The sequence below is a fragment of the Apodemus sylvaticus genome, chromosome 3 (assembly GCF_947179515.1).
Source record: "Apodemus sylvaticus chromosome 3, mApoSyl1.1, whole genome shotgun sequence".
Classification (NCBI taxonomy): Eukaryota; Metazoa; Chordata; class Mammalia; order Rodentia; family Muridae; genus Apodemus; species Apodemus sylvaticus.
Window position 1 is genome coordinate 65,927,555 of NC_067474.1, and position 22,680 is coordinate 65,950,234.

At 36.5% G+C, this 22,680-nt stretch overlaps 1 protein-coding gene across 2 annotated transcripts in view; it reads left to right on the forward strand.

The window, feature by feature from the left end:
- The window catches only part of Smc2 (structural maintenance of chromosomes 2), a 45,179-nt gene that overhangs the window by 8,385 nt on the left and 14,114 nt on the right, over positions 1-22,680 (forward strand). For both annotated transcript variants that reach the window (XM_052176492.1, XM_052176493.1), the window contains exons 6-19: positions 90-200; positions 371-415; positions 1,537-1,770; positions 1,971-2,120; positions 8,849-9,082; positions 10,213-10,372; positions 10,803-10,920; positions 11,799-11,937; positions 12,669-12,788; positions 14,348-14,552; positions 16,769-16,904; positions 18,281-18,405; positions 20,267-20,460; positions 21,261-21,404. In XM_052176492.1, the coding sequence (XP_052032452.1) occupies positions 90-200; positions 371-415; positions 1,537-1,770; positions 1,971-2,120; positions 8,849-9,082; positions 10,213-10,372; positions 10,803-10,920; positions 11,799-11,937; positions 12,669-12,788; positions 14,348-14,552; positions 16,769-16,904; positions 18,281-18,405; positions 20,267-20,460; positions 21,261-21,404 (2,115 nt within the window). The remainder of the gene's footprint in view (positions 1-89; positions 201-370; positions 416-1,536; positions 1,771-1,970; positions 2,121-8,848; positions 9,083-10,212; positions 10,373-10,802; positions 10,921-11,798; positions 11,938-12,668; positions 12,789-14,347; positions 14,553-16,768; positions 16,905-18,280; positions 18,406-20,266; positions 20,461-21,260; positions 21,405-22,680) is intronic.

Consider the following 22,680-nt stretch of genomic DNA (forward strand, 5'->3'; position numbering starts at 1 on the left):
AAGTTCTGTTGAGGTCAAAGTATTGTTATAATTAATGTTAAATTGCAGTAAGACATTGCTTTGAATTCTTAATACTATTGCTATTCCAGATATTATCCATGATTGAAGAAGCTGCTGGAACCAGGATGTATGAGTACAAGAAAATAGCCGCACAGAAAACTATAGAGAAGAAGGAGGCTAAGCTGAAAGAAATAAAAACGGTAATTCAAAAACGTGAATTGGTTCCAGAGAAGAATCTTGCATTTGGAGTTTTATGCCGTAAATCAAGAAAATGTTTCTCTTCTCAGCTGTCTTAAAAAATGGATGCTTAGATGTGTTTTGTTGTTGGTACCTGATTTACTGAAAATATTGGTTTTCTTGTGTATTTTAGATACTGGAAGAAGAGATTACTCCAACAATTCAAAAATTAAAAGAGGTATACACTGTATCTTAAATATATTATTGGGATTGTTCTCAGAATTGGTAACAGATCCTATGTTATACAAGTACTGATGAAGTGTCTACCATTTCTTGGGAATTTTGTTTTGAGATGAAATGCATTCAAATTAGTACTCTAATCCAGTGGATATGTGTTTCTTCTGCTAAATCATAATGATTTTAGAGAATAATCTTCATAATCTTAGAAATGTTAATGACAGATTGTAATACTTTATTGAAGAGTCGCAAATCCAGTTTTACTGGGTAGTTAGTATAGAACTCTTAACGTTGATCCTTGTCAGAGTGAATTCTTCGTATAATAGTAGCTATCACAGTAATCATTCCAGTTCATGTACAATATTTTATGTAGGATTAGGTTTTCTATATAGTATTTGCAACCCCATGCATTTTAAAACTTGACAGTATTGGAATGTTTGTAAGACACATTGTTTTTACTGACTAAGACTAACTGTTCTTTAAAATGTGGTATTCCTTAACTCCTTATAGTGTAGGTAATTTGGAAAGGCTGAAAATTGTCAAATTTTAAATAAGAAGTTTAAGGCTGGCCTTCAGATCTATTTTTGTCATATTCTTTCTAAATCTGTGGCAGGGTGAGGCAGTGAAGCTACCATGAAGTTTTCTTTGTCAGCAGCTTACAGAGTTCGGTTGCTGTGTTGTTTCTGTGGGTCCTTGTATACATCAGCTTCACTCATGTGGGAGCAGGCAGTTGTTGTACTTGGAAGACCTGTAGGAATATCACAGTAACGCTATTGCCAAATAAATGTAATAGTACGTCTTGATGACTACACGTACTTTGTAGCCTGCTGCCACCAGTATATGAACCGTGTGTGGAACACATTTCTTTGTTAAATAGACTGCTTGATCTTATTTTACATACAAAAGGCCATATAGAATTCTTTATAGATGGTATCATGTTGTCTTAAAAGCCAGAGTTCTGAGATTATAGTTTCTAAAAGTTTTAAGTAATGTCCTGAACTACCAAAAAAACCTATCAGATCATATAAAGAGAAATTTAGCCAAGTTTGCTAGAGTGAGGTTTTCTCTAAATTTGTTTTAAAGATATGATTTTGAATCACTTTATTGTGACTTTTCTTTCAGGAAAGATCTTCTTACTTGGAGTACCAGAAAGTAATGCGAGAGATAGAGCATCTGAGTCGGTTATATATTGCCTATCAGTTTTTGCTGGCTGAAGATACCAAGGAACGCTCAGCTGGGGAGCTAAAGGAAATGCAGGATAAAATATTAAAGCTTCAAGAAGTACTGTCAGAGAATGAAAAGAAAATAAAGGCTCTCAATTGTGAAATAGAAGAATTGGAGAAAAGAAAAGATAAGGTCAGAACAAATAAATGAAATAAACCCTCTGTAAAACTACACCATGACTTTAGGATTCACTGGGTAGTGTTATACACATTGCTTTGTTAATCAAAAAAGCAATGGTAAAGCTTATAAAAAAGTAAGCACATCCTAAAAACCACAAAAGAAAACTGTAACATGACACACTAAGTGATGTGAATTGTGTGTGTTGATTGTAGGAAACTGGAGGCATACTCCGATCTTTAGAAAATGCTTTTGCAGAAGCTCAGCGAGTTAATACTAAATCTCAAAGTACATTTGATCTCAAGAAGAAAAACCTAGCTAGTGAAGAAACCAAGCGCAAAGAGCTAGAAAAAAACATGGCTGAGGTAAGCAAATAAGATTTATTTCCAGTAACGTTCATTTGTCTATACTGATCATATTTAATGTCAGCTATGGGGTAAGTTTAGTTGTTTAGGTCAGGAATACAAAATTGGAAAAAAAAAAAGTAACTTAAAAAATTCTCTGCCTTTTGGGTCCAGTTGGAAAAATGCTAAAGCAAGTAACAATAGATAATTGTTATACAGAGGTACCTGATACAGATAAATAAATAGTGGGAAAAATAGATATAAGGAACGTTGTGCCCGTAAGTGTTCTGAAGGCCAAACAAGATCCTAATTGTACTACATAAAAATCCATGAGTGAGTCTGAATGATTTCTTCCTTACTGAGGCTAGGTTCTAACTTCCTAGCGCCCACTACTCAAACACCTTTTGTAGCTGAGGATGATCTTGAACTTCTGATCTCTGATTATACCTCCCAAATGCTAGGATTACAGTGGTACACTGTCATGCCTAGTTTATGTGTGTTTCATTCATGCTAGGCAGAACTCCACCAACAAGGCTATGTCTGATAACCCCCATCTCCCCTCCTCATTTTGTTTGTATTTTTTAAAGACTCTTATTTTGTACTCCAGGTTTTCCTGGAATTCCCTGTGTACCGAACACTGATGTGATTCTCCTACATTAGCCTCATGGTTACTGGGATTATAGGTGTGACTCATCATGCCCAGCAAATAAAAAATAATTCTTAAGGTACATTTCCTTGAAAAGGATAGACATAATAACCGACTGGTAATATAGAGAATTCAGAGGGGCTTGGTTTTTCTTGGAATAGTAAAATATACTAAGTAGTTAATAAAATAGACACTCGTAGTAAAAATCCAGTGGTGATTCTGATGGTGATGGATAGAGTAATTCAGACTTCTAATCTCAGCACTCAGAAGGGTGAGGTACCAGTTTGCTGTCAGCTTTGGTTTCAACATGAGACCCTGTCTTTAAAAAAAAAAAAAAAAGGGAGGGGGAAAGACATTTTCATGATTCAGAAACTGATGGGAGAAGCTGAGTGTGAAATTTGAGTAGGCAGCCTATGCAAGGTAGGTCATTCATGTAACTAGAAATATCAAAGGTGGTGTGTGCAATAGAACACATGAATGTTTCAAGGATGCTTCCATTGTGTGATTGAAAGTAGGCATTGCTTTAAAGTCCTTCACACTACCAGATTCTGTTGATATATGTAAAATAATTATAAATACAAACATTGGGAAGATCTTAAATAAAATGTCAAGGCATGTTGAGTATGTTTTAACAGTTCTGTTTGTGGTACCCAACTGCAGAAATCTATTGACTTTATGTTTGTTTGTTTTTTAAATCAGGTTTATTGAAGTTTAAATGTGTTGTTCTCTGCCTTGGTTTTGGCTCATTTCCCCCTTATTTTTACTTGGTCCTTTAGCTTCAACACAGGGTTACAAGATTGTTCCATTTCTTTGCTTTTTTTGTTTCCTTTTCTGTAACCTTTATTCCTGATCTGTAAATGTTTGCATGCCCCAGGCTAGTATGTGGACATCTCCATCTTCTATTTACACTTGTTTCTTAGGAGAACTCTCTTACTCCTGTATCTCTATGTAGTCAGTTTCATGCGTTCAAATTGAAGCTGGGCTTAAATTTTTCCATGAACTCTGTATAACAGTTTGACTATGTACTGGTTGTCTGGTTAGCAACTTGTTTGAAAAGAAGTCTGGTAAGATAGACAAAATATACATATACAAGATATTTTGTGATCAGACTCAAGTTTATTAGAGAAGGTCAGCAACAGTCTAGAATTGGTGAGCTGATTTTCTAAGGCTCAAAAAAGGTTTCCCAAAGGAGTTCAGACACATTTTTATTACAACTATAGTCAAGGGACCTCAGAAAGCTGCCTGCCCTGATTTTAAATCCCAGGGATATTTGAGCATCAGTTGCTGAGTAGGACTGAATACCAATCTCTTCATAGCTCAGTATGTTACACTACCAATAAATTTTACAGCCATTCATTGGGACCATACCAGAAAGAAGAAATTTCAGTTAGTCCAGGGCCAGCTGGGAAATTGTTTTAGGTTGTCTTGTGGCCCAGAAAATCCCCTTAGCAAAGCTAGTACATTTTCTTTGCCTAAGGCTAGCCCCAAGTCTAAAGGAGGAGGTTTGTCTTCCAATAGATTGTTATTCCATACCAGATACGCGCTGCAACATTGTTGAGTCTGAGCCAGAACACAGGTAACTAGGCCCAGGAGAACAACTGCCACTTGCAAGATGATAGGAAAGATCATAATTGCCTAGAGCATCGACTTGGCAAAATCCTGGTGGTCCAAGTTCTGTTTCAAAAGAATCAAAAAGCAAGTTGGAGGGCTGGTTTCAGAGCTTCCTCTGCTTGTATTTCAGTAAGAGGTGTTGGTAGTTGTTGACGTCAAAACCTTATCTCTCATCTTTGTGTGTGTGTGTGTGTGTGTGTGTGTGTGTGTGTGTTTGAGATGGTGAGACAGGGTTTTTCTCTTCAGCCTGGCTGTCCTCAAACTCATACCAGAATGACCTCTAACTGTCTATCTCTACCTCCCAAATTCTGGGATCATACAGGTGTCTGCCATCACACCAAGTTACATCTCTCATCTTAAGGGAACAAAAGATAACTCATTCTGATAGTATTTTGAGTGACCTTGGCCTGGGAACAAAGATTTAGGTTACCCCAAATTCCATGTTCCTACATGGAAATAGCTTTACAGAACAAAAAGGTCATGAATCAGGACAAGTTTAAAATACATTGGTGAGTACAGAAGAGAGGCAGGTACAGTGAGAGTGGGAGCTGTCCTACCAGCCGGAGATGCTATCTCAAGACATTCTCAACTCTTGGATTGGCAGAAGCTAGTGTTATGCTAAGTTAAAAGCTTCTAAGAGGTTTTAAATTATTGTCACTTGGTGTTAGTTCAGATACAGAGTGGGCCAAGGTATTACTGTTCTAGAGGGCTAAAACTGGTCCAAGATAAAGCAGTTAGTCTCCAAACCTACAAAGCTCCAATCTCCATAGTAGTGAAATTCCACTTGGTCCATCAGTCTCTGCAGAAACTAGATCCTTCAGGAGTTTTCACAGCCAGCTACAGTTTCTGTGAATTTTCATTCACAAAATCACTTTGGCTACAGCAAGTTTACAGCAACTCTGTTGTCTTACATGTAGTTTTGGAGGAAATTGAAGGGCTGCCAAGGACTGTGACAGTGGTTAAAAAAAAAAATCAGCTGCCATGATCCGCCATAGTATTGTATATTATTCTTTTCAGAATACACTGACTCCTTTGTATGGTAACAGACATAAACAGTAATTTTACCTCTGGGTAGGTTCCTAATGTGCTTAGCAAAGAGCTGCAGGCTCTAGTGGTGCATCAAATTCTTAGGGGTCAGACCCTGAGATACCCCTGGCATAACTAGTGTACAAGATTTCATCATCTGCCAGCACACAGAGCAAGACATTTTGGGCATCTCAAGGTTTACACAGGCTCTAGTCAGAATGCATGTAGGTTGAAGACAGTTCTACTTCCATTATGCATGTCAGACTCACAAGTTTTTAAAAGCGGTACATATACCCTAACTTGTTCAGTGATAATGGCCCTGTTCAAAACTGGGATCTTAACTAAGAGGATCAAAAGGGACATGGGTTTCATAAATAGCTTCCACTTTTATTTAGACTGGATCTAGGATACTTCTGGACATTTTGTCCAAGTGGTGTTGGCAATCAGCCTGTTGTGGTAGTCCCCGTTCCCTAAAGGCCTTTCTAATAAGAGGGCATATGCTCACATATTGTAACAGTGGTTAGTAACCATGTAGGTAAGAATGACCTTGCGGTGTTTCACCACTCTTGGTTTATGTGGTCCTGGAGATCAGTGTATCAGGTTTTCAATTAATACAGTTATGGCTGTGTGATCATGATTTTGTTGAATAACCTATTGGGCCATGGGACATTCATGTGACGTGAATTAAGTCTGTCCTATTGCTGTAGCATGAGGTAACATACCGGCTCAGACAGAAATGGTGTTCTGTTCCATAGCAGCCAAAATGACAATGTAAATAAAATGTTGTGTAGTGGGAACAAAGGCCACAGGGGCTGATGAGATGGCTCAGTGGTTAAGACACTGACTGCTCTTCTGAAGGTACTGAGTTCAAATCCCAGCAACCACACATGGTGACTCACAACCAAAGGGTCCAGCTCAGAACAGAAGCACTAGATCACTGCAGTTATCCTACAATCTGATGTCGTCATCTTAATTTTCTCCCTAAGAAAGCCCTGAAAAGTGAATTATTTTTGTCTCTTGTCTTGATAGGAGTAATAATGTCAGTCTCTACTGTCTTAATCTCTTTCCCTATTGCACTTTATGGAATATCTTGAAATAGCAACCTAAAGGAGAAAGTTGTCCAAGGAACGTTAAAGCAGCAAGAGGTTGAATTGGCTGCTCACATTGTACTCAGTCATGAAGCAAATAGTAAAGAATGCTTGTGCTCACCTCACTTTCTGGTTTAGAACACCAGCCCAGGGAATGGTGCCAGCCTCAGTGGGCGGGCATTCCCACCTGTTAGCCTAGTCAAGATACTCTTGCGTGGGCATGTCCAGAGACTGTCTCCCCGGTGATTCTAATTCTCATCAGGGTGATAATTGAGATGAAAAGGCAAGCACCGATTGGGTCTATAATATCCCTTTCTCAAACAGATACCTTAGCTGGGTTGCATAAATCTTTCTTAGCCTTTCCTTATCTTTCTTCTAGATAGTCTGTTTTTCTTAAGTCTTGTACTGTGTATTACTTCTCTCCCAGATGGCTCAGGGCCTGACAGTCTACTTCTTAAGCATTCTAACACTTGGGATATGAAATTACATATTTCCCCAACATTTGATCTTAGGCTAAACTCCCACATTTATACCCTCCACCCTCCATCAAATGTGTGAAGCAAGCTCATTAACATCTGGAGAGTATAACCAAGTTCCAGGTATCTATGTCTTTCTCCCTAAATTGTCAGGCCATGTATCTGTGTCTATAAACTGAGGCATGTCTGTTCTGTACTGTGTATCAGGGGCTAAGGCCACTTTGGCTTTTTCAGTAAACCAGTTTACTGAAAAAAAGCCTAGTTTTGTGAAGCATTCTCATTCCTGCAGTGGTTACCAGACTGGCTGTATCAACATCACTCAACAGGTTAGGGGAATCAGATCTATATCTTACATACAGGTGGTAATTATGTAGAAGCCTGGCTTATATTGTGGGCCCTTTCCACATGACCTTGGAAAGTTGCCATGGGTGGATGGCATGTCTGTCCGTTTGACCTGCAGCTGAGGTATACCAGGAAGCGTCCTGACCTGGGATCTCTGGAATGAAATGGAATGTACATATTATGATGTGAAAGGTTGTGTTAAAGCATTACAGGATACCATATTTCTAAAGAGGAGAAGAGATTAGAACACAGGCTTAGGAAGTTACATTGCCAGCACATTCTAAGGTTACTTTAAAGAACTGCATCTAAACGGGGAATGAACGAGGTCAATCAAAGCCATCTGAGGAGTAGTCCTTTAGTTGTATTTTTATTTTCCAACTACTTAATATTTTTACCTGAGGGTCTAACAAAGTATGTAAACTTACCACATCCACTATAGAAGTCATAAATTTTATCCACCACTGCTGAATTTTCCATGTCAGTTAATGGCACCACTGTTCTCCTTGATATTTAGGCCAGAAAGCCTAGAGTTGTTTGTGAGCCCGCATCCGTCACTGCAGGCCCATTTGAGCTATTACCTCCCATTAGGGCTATTGCAGCACTGGCTTGGTAGTTGCCCTGCTTTTACTCTAGCCACTCTATAAATTGGTCTCTATAGAAATGAAAATGTGAGTTTGCTTATATCAACATTTATTTTAAAGCCATTGTTGATTAAATAAATGTTTATCATAGCCTCCTGTGTGCTTTGTACTATGACTTCTGGCTCCTTTTCTATTCTTGCTCTCTGTGCTCCAACCACAGTTCCTCAAAGCCCGTCACCAGGAGCAATGCTGACTGTTTATATGTCTAGTCTTCATCCACACTTCTCACATGTCTGTCATCCAGGTTTTCCTTTATTCCTCAAATGGTGGGTTCCACTACTTGATGCCTCCTAACCTGGCTTTATTTCATGTCTTCAACCATACTTACTACACATACAGTTTTAATCTATTTACTATCTTGGGACAGTATCTAGGGTATAGTAAACACTAGTAAACACTAGATGAATCACAATCACGAGGTTCAAAATACCTGGCACCTTCATGTAAATAAGAATTTCTTATCCTCTAATAGTTGATATCTAGTCTCATATCAGATACCTGGTAAGTATTACTTAACAGGTATTAAATATTAGCAGTATTTTGTCTATAGTGCTTGAATCTTAATGCTACTTTATAAAAAATATTTGTAGGTATTCTTTATCCTAAAACATTTAAGTATGGCATAAGGAGAATATCATTTTACTTTTATAGGTTTCAGAACTGATTTTTTAAGTTTTCTCAAGAGATTTCTTTAAATATATAGTAACTTTATCCATTTTCTCCCTGATTTTACTATTCCATTTGGAATAAAAATACTAAGTTATATAGGTGTAACATCCCCCAAACAGCCTGTGTCAAAGAAGTTAGGATGGTTAAATTACTTTTTTTTTTTTTACTATGCCCTCTCAAAAGTATGAGATTTAATAACAAAATAAATTGAAAATTGTTTTCTAAAATACCTTTGATGTTCTTCCTAAAGGACTCTAAAGCATTAGCAGCAAAGGAAAGAGAAGTTAAAAAGATAACAGACGGACTGCAGGGCTTCCAAGAAGCAAGTAATAAGGATGCTGAAGCGCTGGCTGCCGCGCAGCAGCACTTCAATGCTGTTTCTGCTGGCTTGTCCAGTAACGAAGATGGAGCAGAAGCAACTCTGGCTGGCCAAATGATCGCATGTAAAAACGATATCAGCAAAGCTCAGACTGAGGCCAAGCAGGCAAGTGCAGACACTGAGCATGGTGTGGTAATGCTGCTGTGTAGCTCATTGTCGTGTATTGGTAATGCTGACTGTCAGGAGCTGTACTGCAGGAGGTCCTTCGCTCGGCCTGCACCAGTGCTTGTCACTATACGTGCATGTATGCTTTTTATGCAGTGAAGGGCCATCTTTAAGATATGTACTTGGAAACATTTATGTGTTTATTAATCAATCCTAATTACTTAAAAATGTATTTTCAACTTCATTCAGAATTGGCAGGCATAAAGTTTGTAAGACCTCAGTACTGTAAAAGTTTTAAATTACTGTTTTTAATTAGCTTACTTTGAAGGAATTGGGAAAAAGTAATCATTCACCATTCAGTTATAGAGCAGGGATACCCTGAGGATATAAGTGTGGCTTTAAGAAGCAGTGTTCACATTTATCAGCTATGAAGATGTGATGTTAAGCGCCAGTGGTTATCAGCCTATGATATTAGGTAGGTCATTTGGTTATGAGAATGAGCTGAGATAATTTCATAGTCATTACAAATATCAATTTGTTGTTCTGGTTATTAGATTAAAAAATATTGAGTTCATTTTAAAAATACATAAATACAACTTGCTCAATCTGTATAATGTTAAAAAAATTAAGCAGTGTTCACGTGTATAAATTCATTGTTACCTTTGGACATGAGATTTGTGGCATTGAATTTCTGTCAGTTTAGCTTCCCTTTTCTGTATTGTCTTGTCTTTTCTCATCACTCAGTGAAGATTCTTTGCTGTGGAGAGACGGGATTCACAAAGACAAGCGAATAAAATTAAAAAAGGTCTGAGATGAAAAGGAAGAAAACAGAAATAGTGATATGCTGCTGTCTGGGTGTGGCTAACTAGCTACTGGAATCATTCTTTCAAAAACTTTCTCAACTCATTAATATGTCACACTTTATGCTAAAGGCTGACAGTATTTATACAGAATAAAGTATTAATTCATTTATATTAATATTTCTAAGACAAAAATACAGACAAATGAATACTTTTTTAATAACTATCTAGAATACTGTATAATTATATTTTCAGTTTCGCTGTCTCTTAATTCAGTCAGTTTGAATCTCGCTTCCTTACCTCCACTGTTGTTGCATCTGTCCACCGCAGGCTCAGATGAAGTTGAAGCATGCCCAGCAGGAACTAAAGAGTAAACAAGCAGAAGTCAGGAAGATGGACAGTGGCTACAAGAAGGATCAAGAAGCTTTTGAAGCTGTGAAGAAAGCTAAAGAAAAACTTGAAACTGAAATGAAGAAGCTAAATTATGAAGGTTTGTCTTAAATTTCCTTAAGGTCAGATCTTTAGGAGGTCTTTATGCATAGACACTAAAAATGGAAATGAATAAGCGTGATTTTACCTATTCATTAGAGAAGCATTATTTGTAAATGCAGTCTTAAAATTATCTAAAATGATCCTGTAATTTTTGATAATATGAATGCTTAAAACTTGCATTTGTCTATTTTCACTTAGACATTAATTCATTTATTGTTTCTTGAATTAAAAATTTATGATTTTGGTGTTAGAATCATGTCCATTTGATACTTGATAGGAATTTTATGGTAAACAAACTCCTATTTATTACTAGCTAGAAGTTTACATTTTGCTGCTTGACATACTTCATAGAGGTGGAGGCTCTACTTTTTTTAAGTGGTAATTGTTTTTCAGACCTGGTTTCAAGCTACTTATGATTTACTCCTCAGAAAACAAAGAGGAAAGGCTTTTGGAAAAGCACAGGCAGCTGTCTCGTGACATCAATAATCTAAAAGGAACATATGAAGCTCTCTTGGCCAGATTTCCCAATCTTCTATTTGCATACAAGTAAGAGACTTAAACCTTACTGTACATTTTTATGTGACCTGAAAGGCAATCTGAAAACTTTTCACAAAATTTTTTTTAAGTTGTATTTTTTCTTAAATATTAATTGATTAATTGGAGTATGTGAAATGTTGGGTGGAGGATTCTTGTGAAAATAACAGATACTAGTATCACTAATTTTAAATGAAATGGGGTGATTGATTTAGTCTCAGTTCAAACTACCTTCAAAGTTATTCTGCCATTACTTTGAGTCTTCTGATTTGTTTTACTACATGGGATTCTAAAGGCACTCATTTTTTACTGTTTTCAGTGGCAATATTGAACATTGAAATCCTGGGCATCAGGCAAGTGGAGGAAGTACCCAACTACTGGGCTAGTGCTACTGCTTTGTTAGGGCAGACTTAACCAAAGTTACACATTAGATTAGAACACCAAAGTTGTTTCCATTACACTGAAAATTTGCAGAAAGGGACTGCAGAGATGGCTCGGTGGTTAAGAGCACATACTGCTTGCTCTTTCAGAGGATCCAGGTTCAGTTTTCATCACCCACATCAGGTCCAACTCTTAAGTCCAACTTAAGAGTTTCATCACCCTTAAGTCCAACTCTTGGGGACCCTTAAGTCCAACTCTTGGGGACCCAACACCCTTTTGTAGCCTCCACAAGGACTTGCACTCACTTGCATTTACTCCCCACACAGGCACCTCACCTGCATGCACATAATGAAAGGTAAACAATAAATCTGTGTTAATTTACTGAAATATTTTAGTTGCAATTCAGAAAATAGCTGACATTTTCTAACTATTCTAATTCATTTGTTTGGAGCTCTTTACTAGGGAACAGTATTTATCTAACATTAATTTTGGTAACTTCTCAACTTTAGGGACCCAGAGAAGAACTGGAATCGAAATTGTGTTAAAGGACTTGTCGCTTCTCTGATAAATGTAAAAGATAATTCTGCAGCCACAGCTCTGGAAATGGTGGCAGGGGAACGACTCTACAATGTTGTAGTGGACACAGAGGTAAATGGATTTTAATTAAAGAAAATTTTAAATTAATAGTCTGGCTAAAAAAAAATCACATAATGCTAGAAAAATTCTGTGCTTTTGTAGCTCTCCAAGCCATTTAATCTTTTTACTTAATTTTTTTGACAAATTTAATTCTAATTTTGTTTTGCTATCAAATTTCTATTTATTTAAATTTGTAAAATAATCTGTCAATTTTTTATTACAGTAACATTTACATTTCTTCAGTTTTTACTGTTCTTATTCATGTAAATTAACCTTATCACATACATTTTATGATTTATCTTTTAGTTTTGTGTGTATTATTTGCATGCACACACACCAGGCAGAAGTCAGAAGGCATCTTTCATATACATTGTATTTCTAGATACAGTTCCCTCTCCACGCCTTACCTGCTTCAGTGTACTTCTCCCTCCTCGCCGAGTCTCACCTTCTGTTCTCTGCATCAGCTTTTCCTTATAGGATTATGTATATAAATGACATTGTGCAGTACTTTTTCTGTCTTACATCACTTCATAAAAACACCTTCCAAGTTCATTTATGTGCCCACAAAAACATCTTTAGTAAGGCTGAATCATAATCTATTTTGAATACTTTTAAAATCTACGTTAGGAAAAACAGACTACAGATATATTTGATGATATATTCCAAAACTTGTATGCATTTTCTTTTAATGTTTTCAATCATCATTAGTGTTTTTTTCTTACAATTTCATGTGTGTGTTTTAGATTACTGCTAAGAAGCTACTAGAAAAGGGGGAATTGAAACGTCGATACACAATAATTCCTCTCAATAAGATTTCAGCCAGATGTATTGCTCCTGAAACTCTGAGGGTTGCTCAGAATCTTGTAAGTCTTATTTTGTCTTAATTAAATGTTTATCTCATTCTTTTAGCTTTAGCAAATAGTAATTTTAATGTAGATACTCATGTAGAATTCTGGACAACTGATAACGTGGCCCCTATTGTAGTGTATCTGCTTGTAAGAAAATATATGTGTACAAGGAAATACATTTTTATTTTACCATGTATATTATTTTTTTAAAGTTTTATTATTACTACTACTTGTTCTATTTAAGACTATATATAAATATATGCTGTGTGCTCATTTCCTTGGATGCCTTGGGGCTGGGGCTACAACCTGCCTGACTAGGTACTGAGAACAGAACTGTCCTGGAATAACAGCCACTGTTCTAGGCAGCCTTCTCTCCAGCACCCCACTTGGGTGTTGAATGCTGGTTAAAAACATGAAGCTGGGCTGGAGAGATGGCTCCACAGTTAAGAGAACTAACTGGCTGTTCTTCCAAAGGATCCAAGTTCTATTCCCAGTACCCACATGGCAGCTCACAGCTCTGTGTAACTCTAACTTTGGGGGGTTTAACACCCTTATAGAGACATACATTCAGGAAAACACCAATTCACATAAAAAATCATTTTTAAATAGAAGCCAGATATGTTTTCAACACAGTGATCTTGTTATTGAGCAGCTTTATAAAGGTTTTGAGTTCAGAAGTTAGGTGAGACCCATAAATAGCAGATAGCCAGTGTCTTAATATGATTGAGAAAATTTCAGTCAAAATAATGTCAAAATAGTTTCAAAATGCCCTTGTAGTTGAAAGTAGTTTTTGTTTGTTGTTTGTTTTACTTTGTGTTAGCAATGTTCACAAACTTAATTTGCCTATGATTTAAGTCCTGGTTTAGTGAGTTGGAATTTCAAACACCAGCAAGAACACCAGCAAGAGTTTACACATGATGCTGCCTTTGTTGTTTTGCTGTTGTCATAACAATGCTTAGAACATGGGAAAGTTGGCCATTGTAAGCAAAGGTCACAAAGAGGGCTGTCTTTGCAGAGGAAGACGAGGGCTTAGCCTGTTCTTTTTATCCTTTTAGTTAGCCATTGTGTTTATTTCTGGTTTTTGAAAGTGGCTGCTGTAGTTCATTTGAATAAAAAAGCAAAATTATTAACAATTGCAACCAAAATTCTGTAACCATGCTGATATAAAGATTACTGCACTTCAATTAATGGTTGTATTTATATAACCAATTTAGATGTGCGGACTTGGTATTGCCTTCCTGAAGTGCTTAATAGTTTGTTAGTAGTTTGTTAAAAGGTTTTCTGTGTAGCTCTGGCTGTCTTGGAACTCAATTCTGTAGGTCAGGCTAGTCTTGAACAGCCACCTGTCTTTGCCATCCGAGTGCTGGAATTAAAGGGGTGAGCTACCACCACCCTAGTGTGTAGTATTTAAACTATTTTAGTTGGTAATAAGTCTTTCAGTGTTAAAACTGTATTTTAAATTAAAAAAAATATTACTTGGTATATATAATTTAATATGTATTGTTGCAATTCTTACTTGTTTTTATTTCAAAGAAAGTAGTGTGTCCTGTGATACATCTTTTTCCCCCCTCTAGGTTGGCCCTAACAACGTTCATGTAGCTCTTTCCTTGGTTGACTACAAACCAGAACTTCAGAAAGCAATGGAATTTGTCTTTGGAACAACGCTTGTTTGTAACAATATGGATAATGCCAAAAAAGTGGCTTTTGATAAAAGGATAATGACTAGAACTGTAACCCTTGGGGGTGATATATTTGATCCTCATGGAACATTGAGTGGAGGTATGTTGTATATCCACTTAATAATTCTCTGGTAAATAGTTTGTGTGTTAATAATTCTCTGGTAAGTAGTTTCTATTTCCCAGTTAGTTTTGAAAGTACAGAATAGTGTCAGAGCCCTCAAGTGGCTTAAGATTCACTGTCATGGATCATCTCGGTAGCTCATTCCTCTAAAGTCTATTCCTGTTTGTTCTTCGACTAGACCAGTCCCTGGGGTAGTGTCTTAGTTAGGGTTAACTAACACATTAGGAGTATTTCCTGGACGTGGAACAGAACCATGACCAAGGCAAACCTTAAAGGACAACATTTAATTGGGGCTGGCTTACAGGTTCAGAAGTTCAGCCCATTATCATCAAGGCAAGAAGATGGCAGCATCTAGACAGACAAGGTGCAGGAGGAGCTGAGAGTTCTACATCTTCATCTGAAGGCTGCTAGGAGAACACTGGCCTCCAGGCAGCTAGAACTAGGGTCTTAAAAGCCCACACCCACAGTGACACACATACTCTAACAAGGCTACACTCACTCCAACAAGTTCATAACTCCTGATAGTGCCACTTCTTAGGCCAAACATATACAACTCATCACAGATAGTGATAGAAATATGGGCTTGCTTATGCATACTTTCTGCCCAATCGCAGTCACAAAGGTTTGTTTTTTCTTTGTAAATTTTTAGTCTAACTACCCATTTTCTCAAGAAATTGAATAACTTAGTGTACTGTTACCCGTGTTGAATCTTGAAGTGGTGCCTAAATGAATTGTAAACAGTGATTATCCTCTAATACTCTGGCCTAATAATATAATAACATTGAATAATATTTACTCTGTACCAGAAAATATTGAAGTGTTGTCTTGAGTACAGTATCCACTAGCCACATGTGACTCTTCACAATTGATAAAATGAGAATAATTTTTTTTACTTGCACTACCTGCTTTTCAGAGTCCTAAAACAAATAGTGAACTGGTAATTGGATAATGCATGTATAGAGAATTTTATAAAGCCCCATTCTATGAGCCTTATGAATATATAAATATGAGCTTATATATTGTAAATTTATTAATACACAAATAATCCTTATAACAACTTTAAGATATGAATATAATATCAGAATATAATCAGAATATCTCTGATATGCAATTGCAGAAATTAAAAAACCACTAGTTAAGTAACTTAGTAATTTGCACAAATTTGGAGTTGGAATCCCAGCATTCTGGTTGTAGCTTGTGTTCTTAACCTAATTTAATGTCCTTTAAAACTTTCATTTGTGAGACTTGCTGTTATTTATGTACATGATAGTATGTGTGTGTTTATGTGTGTGGTTGCACTCAGAAACCAGAAGCTGGCATTAGATCTCCTGGAGCATGTAGTTAGTTGTGATTTCCCCAACTTGAGTGCTAAGAACTAAACTCTGATCCTGCGGATAAGCAGGAAATACTCTTAAACCACTGAGCCATTTCTCCAGCCCAAGACTTAGTGTCTTTGTAGGCCAGTTGTATTAATTAAGTAATCAAGTATCACACTCCTAAAACATTATCAAATGAGTACTGTCTGCGTGGAAGATAATAATGTAAAGCAGAAGAAATTCTTGAGTTTGTTGTTTCAGATGTGCTTGGAGTTTCTGTTTAAGCAGTGGCATATGTATGATACTGTAGTTTATTAGCTCTAATGGGATCACTGACATTAGCATCCTTCCATCCAACCTACAGAGCTTCCTTGTTAGCGTAGTATTGCAAGCTCTCACTGCTAGATGAGTATCTTTGCTTGTACAGTATGTGAAGGCAGTTTATTCTGATGGTTTTTACTGCATCTTGAGAGCCTAGGCCAAGTTATGAGGTGGTAACATAATGGCTTTGCTCCCTGTTCTCTTACTGTAACTCATTCTGAAGAATTCCTCTTTTCAGCAGTTTCCTTAGGGCAAATGGTAAATTATATATTAATGTTCAAGGGTTAGGTTTCTTTCATTGGACAGAACAAATCATATGGCCAAATTCAATAGAGCAGTGGTCATTTTGAATCAGTAAACTACCACATCTACCAAGAGTTGTTTTTTAATCAACTATGTATTTGTTAAGGCTTGGGTATTGGAATGGATTCCTTATTGTCATAAGTTCACTGTAGGATTTGCTGTTTAATCATTTCTGGTATAATATTTTGAGAAAAGCATATTTAATAAGCATGGTAATGTAGTAACCAAAGCCTCTGTTAATTTGCTTCAATCCAGGTGCTAGGTCCCAGGCAGCTTCTATTTTAACCAAGTTTCAAGAGCTCAAAGAGGTTCAAGATGAGCTGAAGACCAAAGAGAATGAACTGCATGCTCTACAAGAGGAGTTAGCAGGTCTTAAAAATGTTGCTGAAAAGTAAGAGTCTATATTGGATTAAGCTGAGATTTCTCTCTGCATGAGAGAAAATTATTGGAAATTGACCATCTGATTTTATTTTTAAGATTAGAATAAATTTTGAGTCTAATTTTTTACCCACTTTTTTTCTTCTGATTTAAAAGGCTATCTTTGTTAAAGAAGTTACCAGGGTCTAATTAAGTAAATACAAAAGAAATCCTCTTCTTGAAAAAATATGTGGTGTTGGTGGCCATCTAGGTTTGGTGGGACATGCTCCAGAGGACACGTGAGATCTTAGAATTTGCTCAATGCGGTGTAGCATTCAACAGTTGTCAGCCCTAAAATTTGGTAGGATGACCAGGAAAACCCTTGCCAAACACAACTACCTTACTATGAATTAGAGTCAGCCCAAAGTCACTGCTTGCCATAATGCTTCTGCACCAAGTATTGCACAGTTAGAAATATTGCTTGAAATATAATTGTAATTTTCCCAGTCCCTCTGAAGATGGTAGACATGGACTGGTAAAAAACACTTTGTTTAGAATTTACAATACTGAATAAATGTAAAATAAATCTAAAAGATAAAGTGATTTGTGTAAGTCAATAGCTTTCAATTCCTGAAGTTAAAATGGCACTAAGATGTGAGATCTGCTGTATGTTTGGAAGAGTTGTTCATATTCTGTTAGAGTGGCCATGCCAGTATGAAATTGTGTGAAAACACCTATTTTCTCCCACATTTTTAATGTTTTAATACTCAAGATAGTGTTTAGATATAGGTCAATCCTTTCTCCTCAGAGCAAATGAATTTCTAGTGTTGTGAGTTTATATGAACTTGAAATTTCATTGCAACTGAGTTAGCTAAATACTTTCCAAAGAGATGAGGAGCCAGAACATGAGTAGAAGTATAGCATTGCTAAAAAAGCTTATTACAAATGCTTAAGGTGAATCCCATGACTTATTAAATTATTTATTTCACTATAAAAAGTGGGTAACATTATTATTACTGACATTTAAAAATAGGAATTAATAAGTAGGTAGCCAGATTTAGGCAATTTTTATATATTTTTATGTATTGTTTATATATTATGAATTGGCATTAACTTTATTTTTCTAGTAGTTAGTGTTTGTATAGATACAAGTATATTAATACATTTACATAAACTCAATTTATTCAAAGATCACTTCTAGTGCTTTGTAAAATTAAAGATTGAAAATAGTTGTTTGGTGTCCTAACCATTTATAGTTGACCTGAAGTGATAGCTTTCCATGGTAACCATTGTCATTGCATTCTATTTGTATTAGGTGAGGTTATTTTATTTGTATTGCTTTAGTTAAGAGCTTTATATTTGAATGCATGTCTCAGACACCAAGGATACTTAGAAACTTGTCTTTTCAAGGTATCGCCAACTGAAACAGCAGTGGGAGATGAAGACAGAGGAAGGAGACTTGTTGCAAACTAAACTTCAGCAAAGCTCTTATCATAAGCAACAAGAAGAATTAGATGCCCTTAAAAAAACCATTGGTAAGATGAAACCCACTGCCTAATATTTTTGTGCTGTTCTCATTTGTTTTAAACTCAGAAGATTTGAAGCTCAGAACACACATGGGTGTTTTTCTATAGGATAGATTCAAGCATGGGACTTTTGGGTCTTAGGTTGTGATCATCCTCATTTTTATTATGCATTGACAAAATTGTGTTTCATTGTTTTTTTTTTTTTTTAATACCTAATATTCCCTAACATCAGTATAGAAAAGATCTCATTCCTTTAAATCTTTTTCTAAATGTTTTAAGATTCTCTAATCTTACAGTTGTTAGCAGATGGCATGAATATTTAAGCTAGTATTTAATTTGCACTTTGTTCATCATTAATGTTTGGGATACTTTTTGTATTTTTATCACATCTTTGGGTTTCTATTCTTGTAAGCTTCATATTTGCCCATTTTTCCTGTTGGTGATTTGTTTTCTCCCATTGTTTACATATAAATTGTTCAATACAATGCATTTTGTAGTTACTTTTTTGTTGTTATTTTATTTGGCAATGTGAACCTGGAAGAGTGGATCCTAAAGTTAAGATGAACTAAAGTCTCATGCAATAACCAATGTTATTCAGAGCATCAGACAAAGTATACTCTGAGGGTATTCTTGAAGGTTAACAAGCAAGGTCATGAACAAAAGTCACTTGAGTTTGGGCTGTATATAGTTAGGAGGGCAAGGTCACATTCATCTAAGCTGTATACTATCAGGAGGACAATTCTTACTTGGAACCATCATAAGAAATACTGATAAGATGGTGGGTAATCTGAAGAAAACTCCATTCTTATTGCTACACCTCGGAGGGTCATGAAAGCACATCTAATAATAACCAATGTCATGGAGAAACGGGGATTACAGGACTCTTGTCTTGTTTACTTGGAGGTTTCGCACAAGGTCTTAGAAATCTGACAAACAACATCATTTTTGTACTGTGTTCAGACATTTTCTTGTGCAAATTCCTGAAGTGTTTCATATTTTTTAAGAAGCTTTCTTCTCTCCCTTCATTATAATTTAATTATATGTAGCAGCTTGTTTTATTTTTGTCATTAATTATGATAAAAGTCTACTGGTGAATTTCTCTACTAATGTTTCTATTCTGCACTGAAGAGCAATAGAAAAGTGTTTACTGCTAGCTTCTGGAACTATATTTGTACCATGATCCTAAGTCTGAGAGATGTGATACAAATCAGGAGTATATCCATTCTTCTTTGTTTACTTCAGTTCAGACTAGTTGTCCTGGTCCTCTATTGTCATGGAAGGCTGTGTAGTTGGACATAGTAGGCAGAACCAATGTGAGCTAGGGCTAACTGAAGTCATGGAAAATAGTGCTGACAGTGTTAATTTGAGCTGTAAGGTAGAAGATGTAATTCAGTAGTCCAGCATAGGCTTTGTTAATGCAAGGTTAAGTTTTATCCTTATCACTTTAATTTGTTTTTTGTTTGTTTGCTTTTGTTTTTGTTTTTTGAGACAGGGTTTCTCTGTGTAGCCCTGGCTGTCCTAGAACTCATTCTGTAGACCAGACTGGCCTCGAACTCAGAAATCCACCTGCCACTGCCTCCCAGAGTGCTGGGATTAGAGGTCCTTGTCATTTTAAAAACAAAAACATGCCTCTGCATCCCAAATACAAACTAATCTTTTAGAAGAAATAACGTCAGAGATCATTAGGTTATTCAAATATTGCTTTTAATAGGATTTCTGTTTCATTATGCCAGTTCCAAAACATAACTAAAATCATTTAAAAATTCAAACTCTAGCTTTTAATTTTTCAAAACATTTCTTAAATTGATTTGATTTATAAGCTTTTGTCTGTGTTATCAAGTTAGCCATGTTTAACTACCTTGTGATTCAGAGCAAAGTGAGGAGACATTAAAAAGCACAAAAGAAATCCAAAAGAAAGCTGAAGAAAAGTATGAAGCATTAGAGAATAAAATGAAAAATGCAGAAGCTGAAAGAGAGAAAGAACTGAAGGATGCTCAGAAAAAACTGGATTGTGCCAAAACAAAGGCAGATGCATCTAGCAAGAAAATGAAAGAAAAACAACAGGTAAGACCATACTTAGCAATCTTTTAACACCAGAGTAGAATACAAAGTGATGATGTGTCAGGGGCTGGCCACTCACCAGTGTTGGTTCAAAATTTAAACAAGTTATATAAGTTGTAAATTATGCATCTTACAAGCCAGACACTGTTCTGTAAATGCTGCAATTGAGTCATGCAAGTCATGGTGATGTGTGTGTGTCTTTGATCAGAGGATTAACAGATTGACGTTCCTATTTATCACTACCTTGTGGATATGAACTGTTAGATGCTGAAGTTACGCATGTCGTATTAACAAGGTGTCATAACATTGTAGGCTGATCTTTAATACTTTTGGCATAGTGACAGAGCTGGTATTCTAATGTATTCATGTCTCTAAAAACTGTACTCTAAATTTTACAAATTCTCTGCCCAGCTTAAAATTTTTTCATTAAACAGCTTCACAAAAATTTTCCAGAGAGCCAAAAATCTATGGTAGGAAACAAAGTCAAGATACAAAGGCCTTTGCACACTGAAAAATTTTGTCACTAAAGCTCACTATTTCATATGTTATGTAGAATTTTGCAGCTTTTCTATAGTATAATTACAGATAAATGAAATAATTACGCAGTTTTCTAAACTCAACATTTACAAGATTTTAAAAGGGATTAGTTTCTGTTTTATTTTTCTTCTGAGATAACAGCTTGTTTTGTTGGTAGTTTAATACTAAGTGGTCATACTTAAATGAGAATAATGTTAATTTTTATCTCTGTATGAAGCTACATTCCTTGCCAGCAGTTAACCTTGCTTAAATGTGTGTTTCTGTAGGAGGTTGAAGCTATCACTCTGGAGCTGGAGGAGCTCAGAAGAGAGCACGCATCTAATGAGCAGCAGCTTGATGCTGTGAGGGAAGCCATCAAGGCCTATGAAGGTCAGATTGAAATAATTGCCGCTGAGGTCGCTAAAAATAAGGTAGGATTTGTTACCAAGTTGGAGAAAATTTAAAAACATTTGTAGAAAGGTTTCCGTTTGGGTTTGAAAGCACACTGAAGCAGATTGTCCTTTTGGGTTAGAGATTTATTAGAAGTCTTATTATTAACTTGACAAATGAGAGCATGTTGTCCGTATGCATGGAGGGCCTGGCTCTGAGAGTTGAAGCCCCAGGCTACAGTTCCACACACAGCATGCTGTGGCAGGGAGCTCCCGGGAGAGCATAGGTCCTTCGATTTCAGAGAAAGAGGGAGGAGGTCCCTTGTCAAGTGGTTGCTGAGCATTTCACAGCAATGTCTTTCAGATGAGCTATGTGTCTTAAGCTGGCCAAAATTGGGGCTTGGGGCTAAGGAGGGAGGAAGAAAAACAGGCATCTTGTTACTGACTTACAGGATGTGGGGGAGGTCGAGAGGAGTTCCAGCGTACCCATTATCAGAGTGAGGGATGTGTCAGGATCGCACTCCTCTCTTACAGTCTCATAACCTGAGCCTGTAAGTCTCCTAAGAAAGTGAGATTATATCCCTGCTCTTTTCCTGGCATTGGTCACCTGGGGAGTCTGATACAGTTTCAGATTGAGAAGCTCTTGGTACCGTGTTGCCATATTCTTTCTGCAAAGCAACTTTGATGCTATGGGTGGGCCTGGTCCCTAGGCCAAAATTTAATGCTCATCTACTTATGTTGAGTTTTCATAATTGATTTAGTGCTTTTAAGTCTTTTCATTTGTGATCAGAGCATGAGGTGAAATGGGGATTCCAGAAAGTTATAAAATCGCAGCAAATTTTCATTCTGAGTCTTCTCAAATCCATGAAGTAAAATGAACAGAGAAGGGAGAAATGGACAGTTCTCAGAAGCAGGACTGTGAAAGCTAAGATTCACAGACTCTTGTTCTCAGGCCTGTTTTAATCATTTTAAATTGTCTTTTGTACTATTTCTACTCCTGCATCTATAGCCTTCATTTTTCAAGTATTTGGGCTTTTAGCTGAAATGCTGTTCTTGAGTAGCGTGAGTTTTATGTTAATTAAATACACGTAGTAGTCACAGAGGTCGTCCATCCACATAGGAACTTTATAGTAAAGAGCATTTTACCTTTGCCATGTACTTCTGTTGTTTCTTGTTCTCTTCTCCCTTGAGAATGATTTTTTTAATTTTAATTTTATTTTTCATTTTACATACCAATTACAGCCCCTCCCCCTTCTCTTCCCAGTCCCACCTTTACAAATCACTCCCCCCAATGCTCCCTCCCCTTCTTTTCAGAATA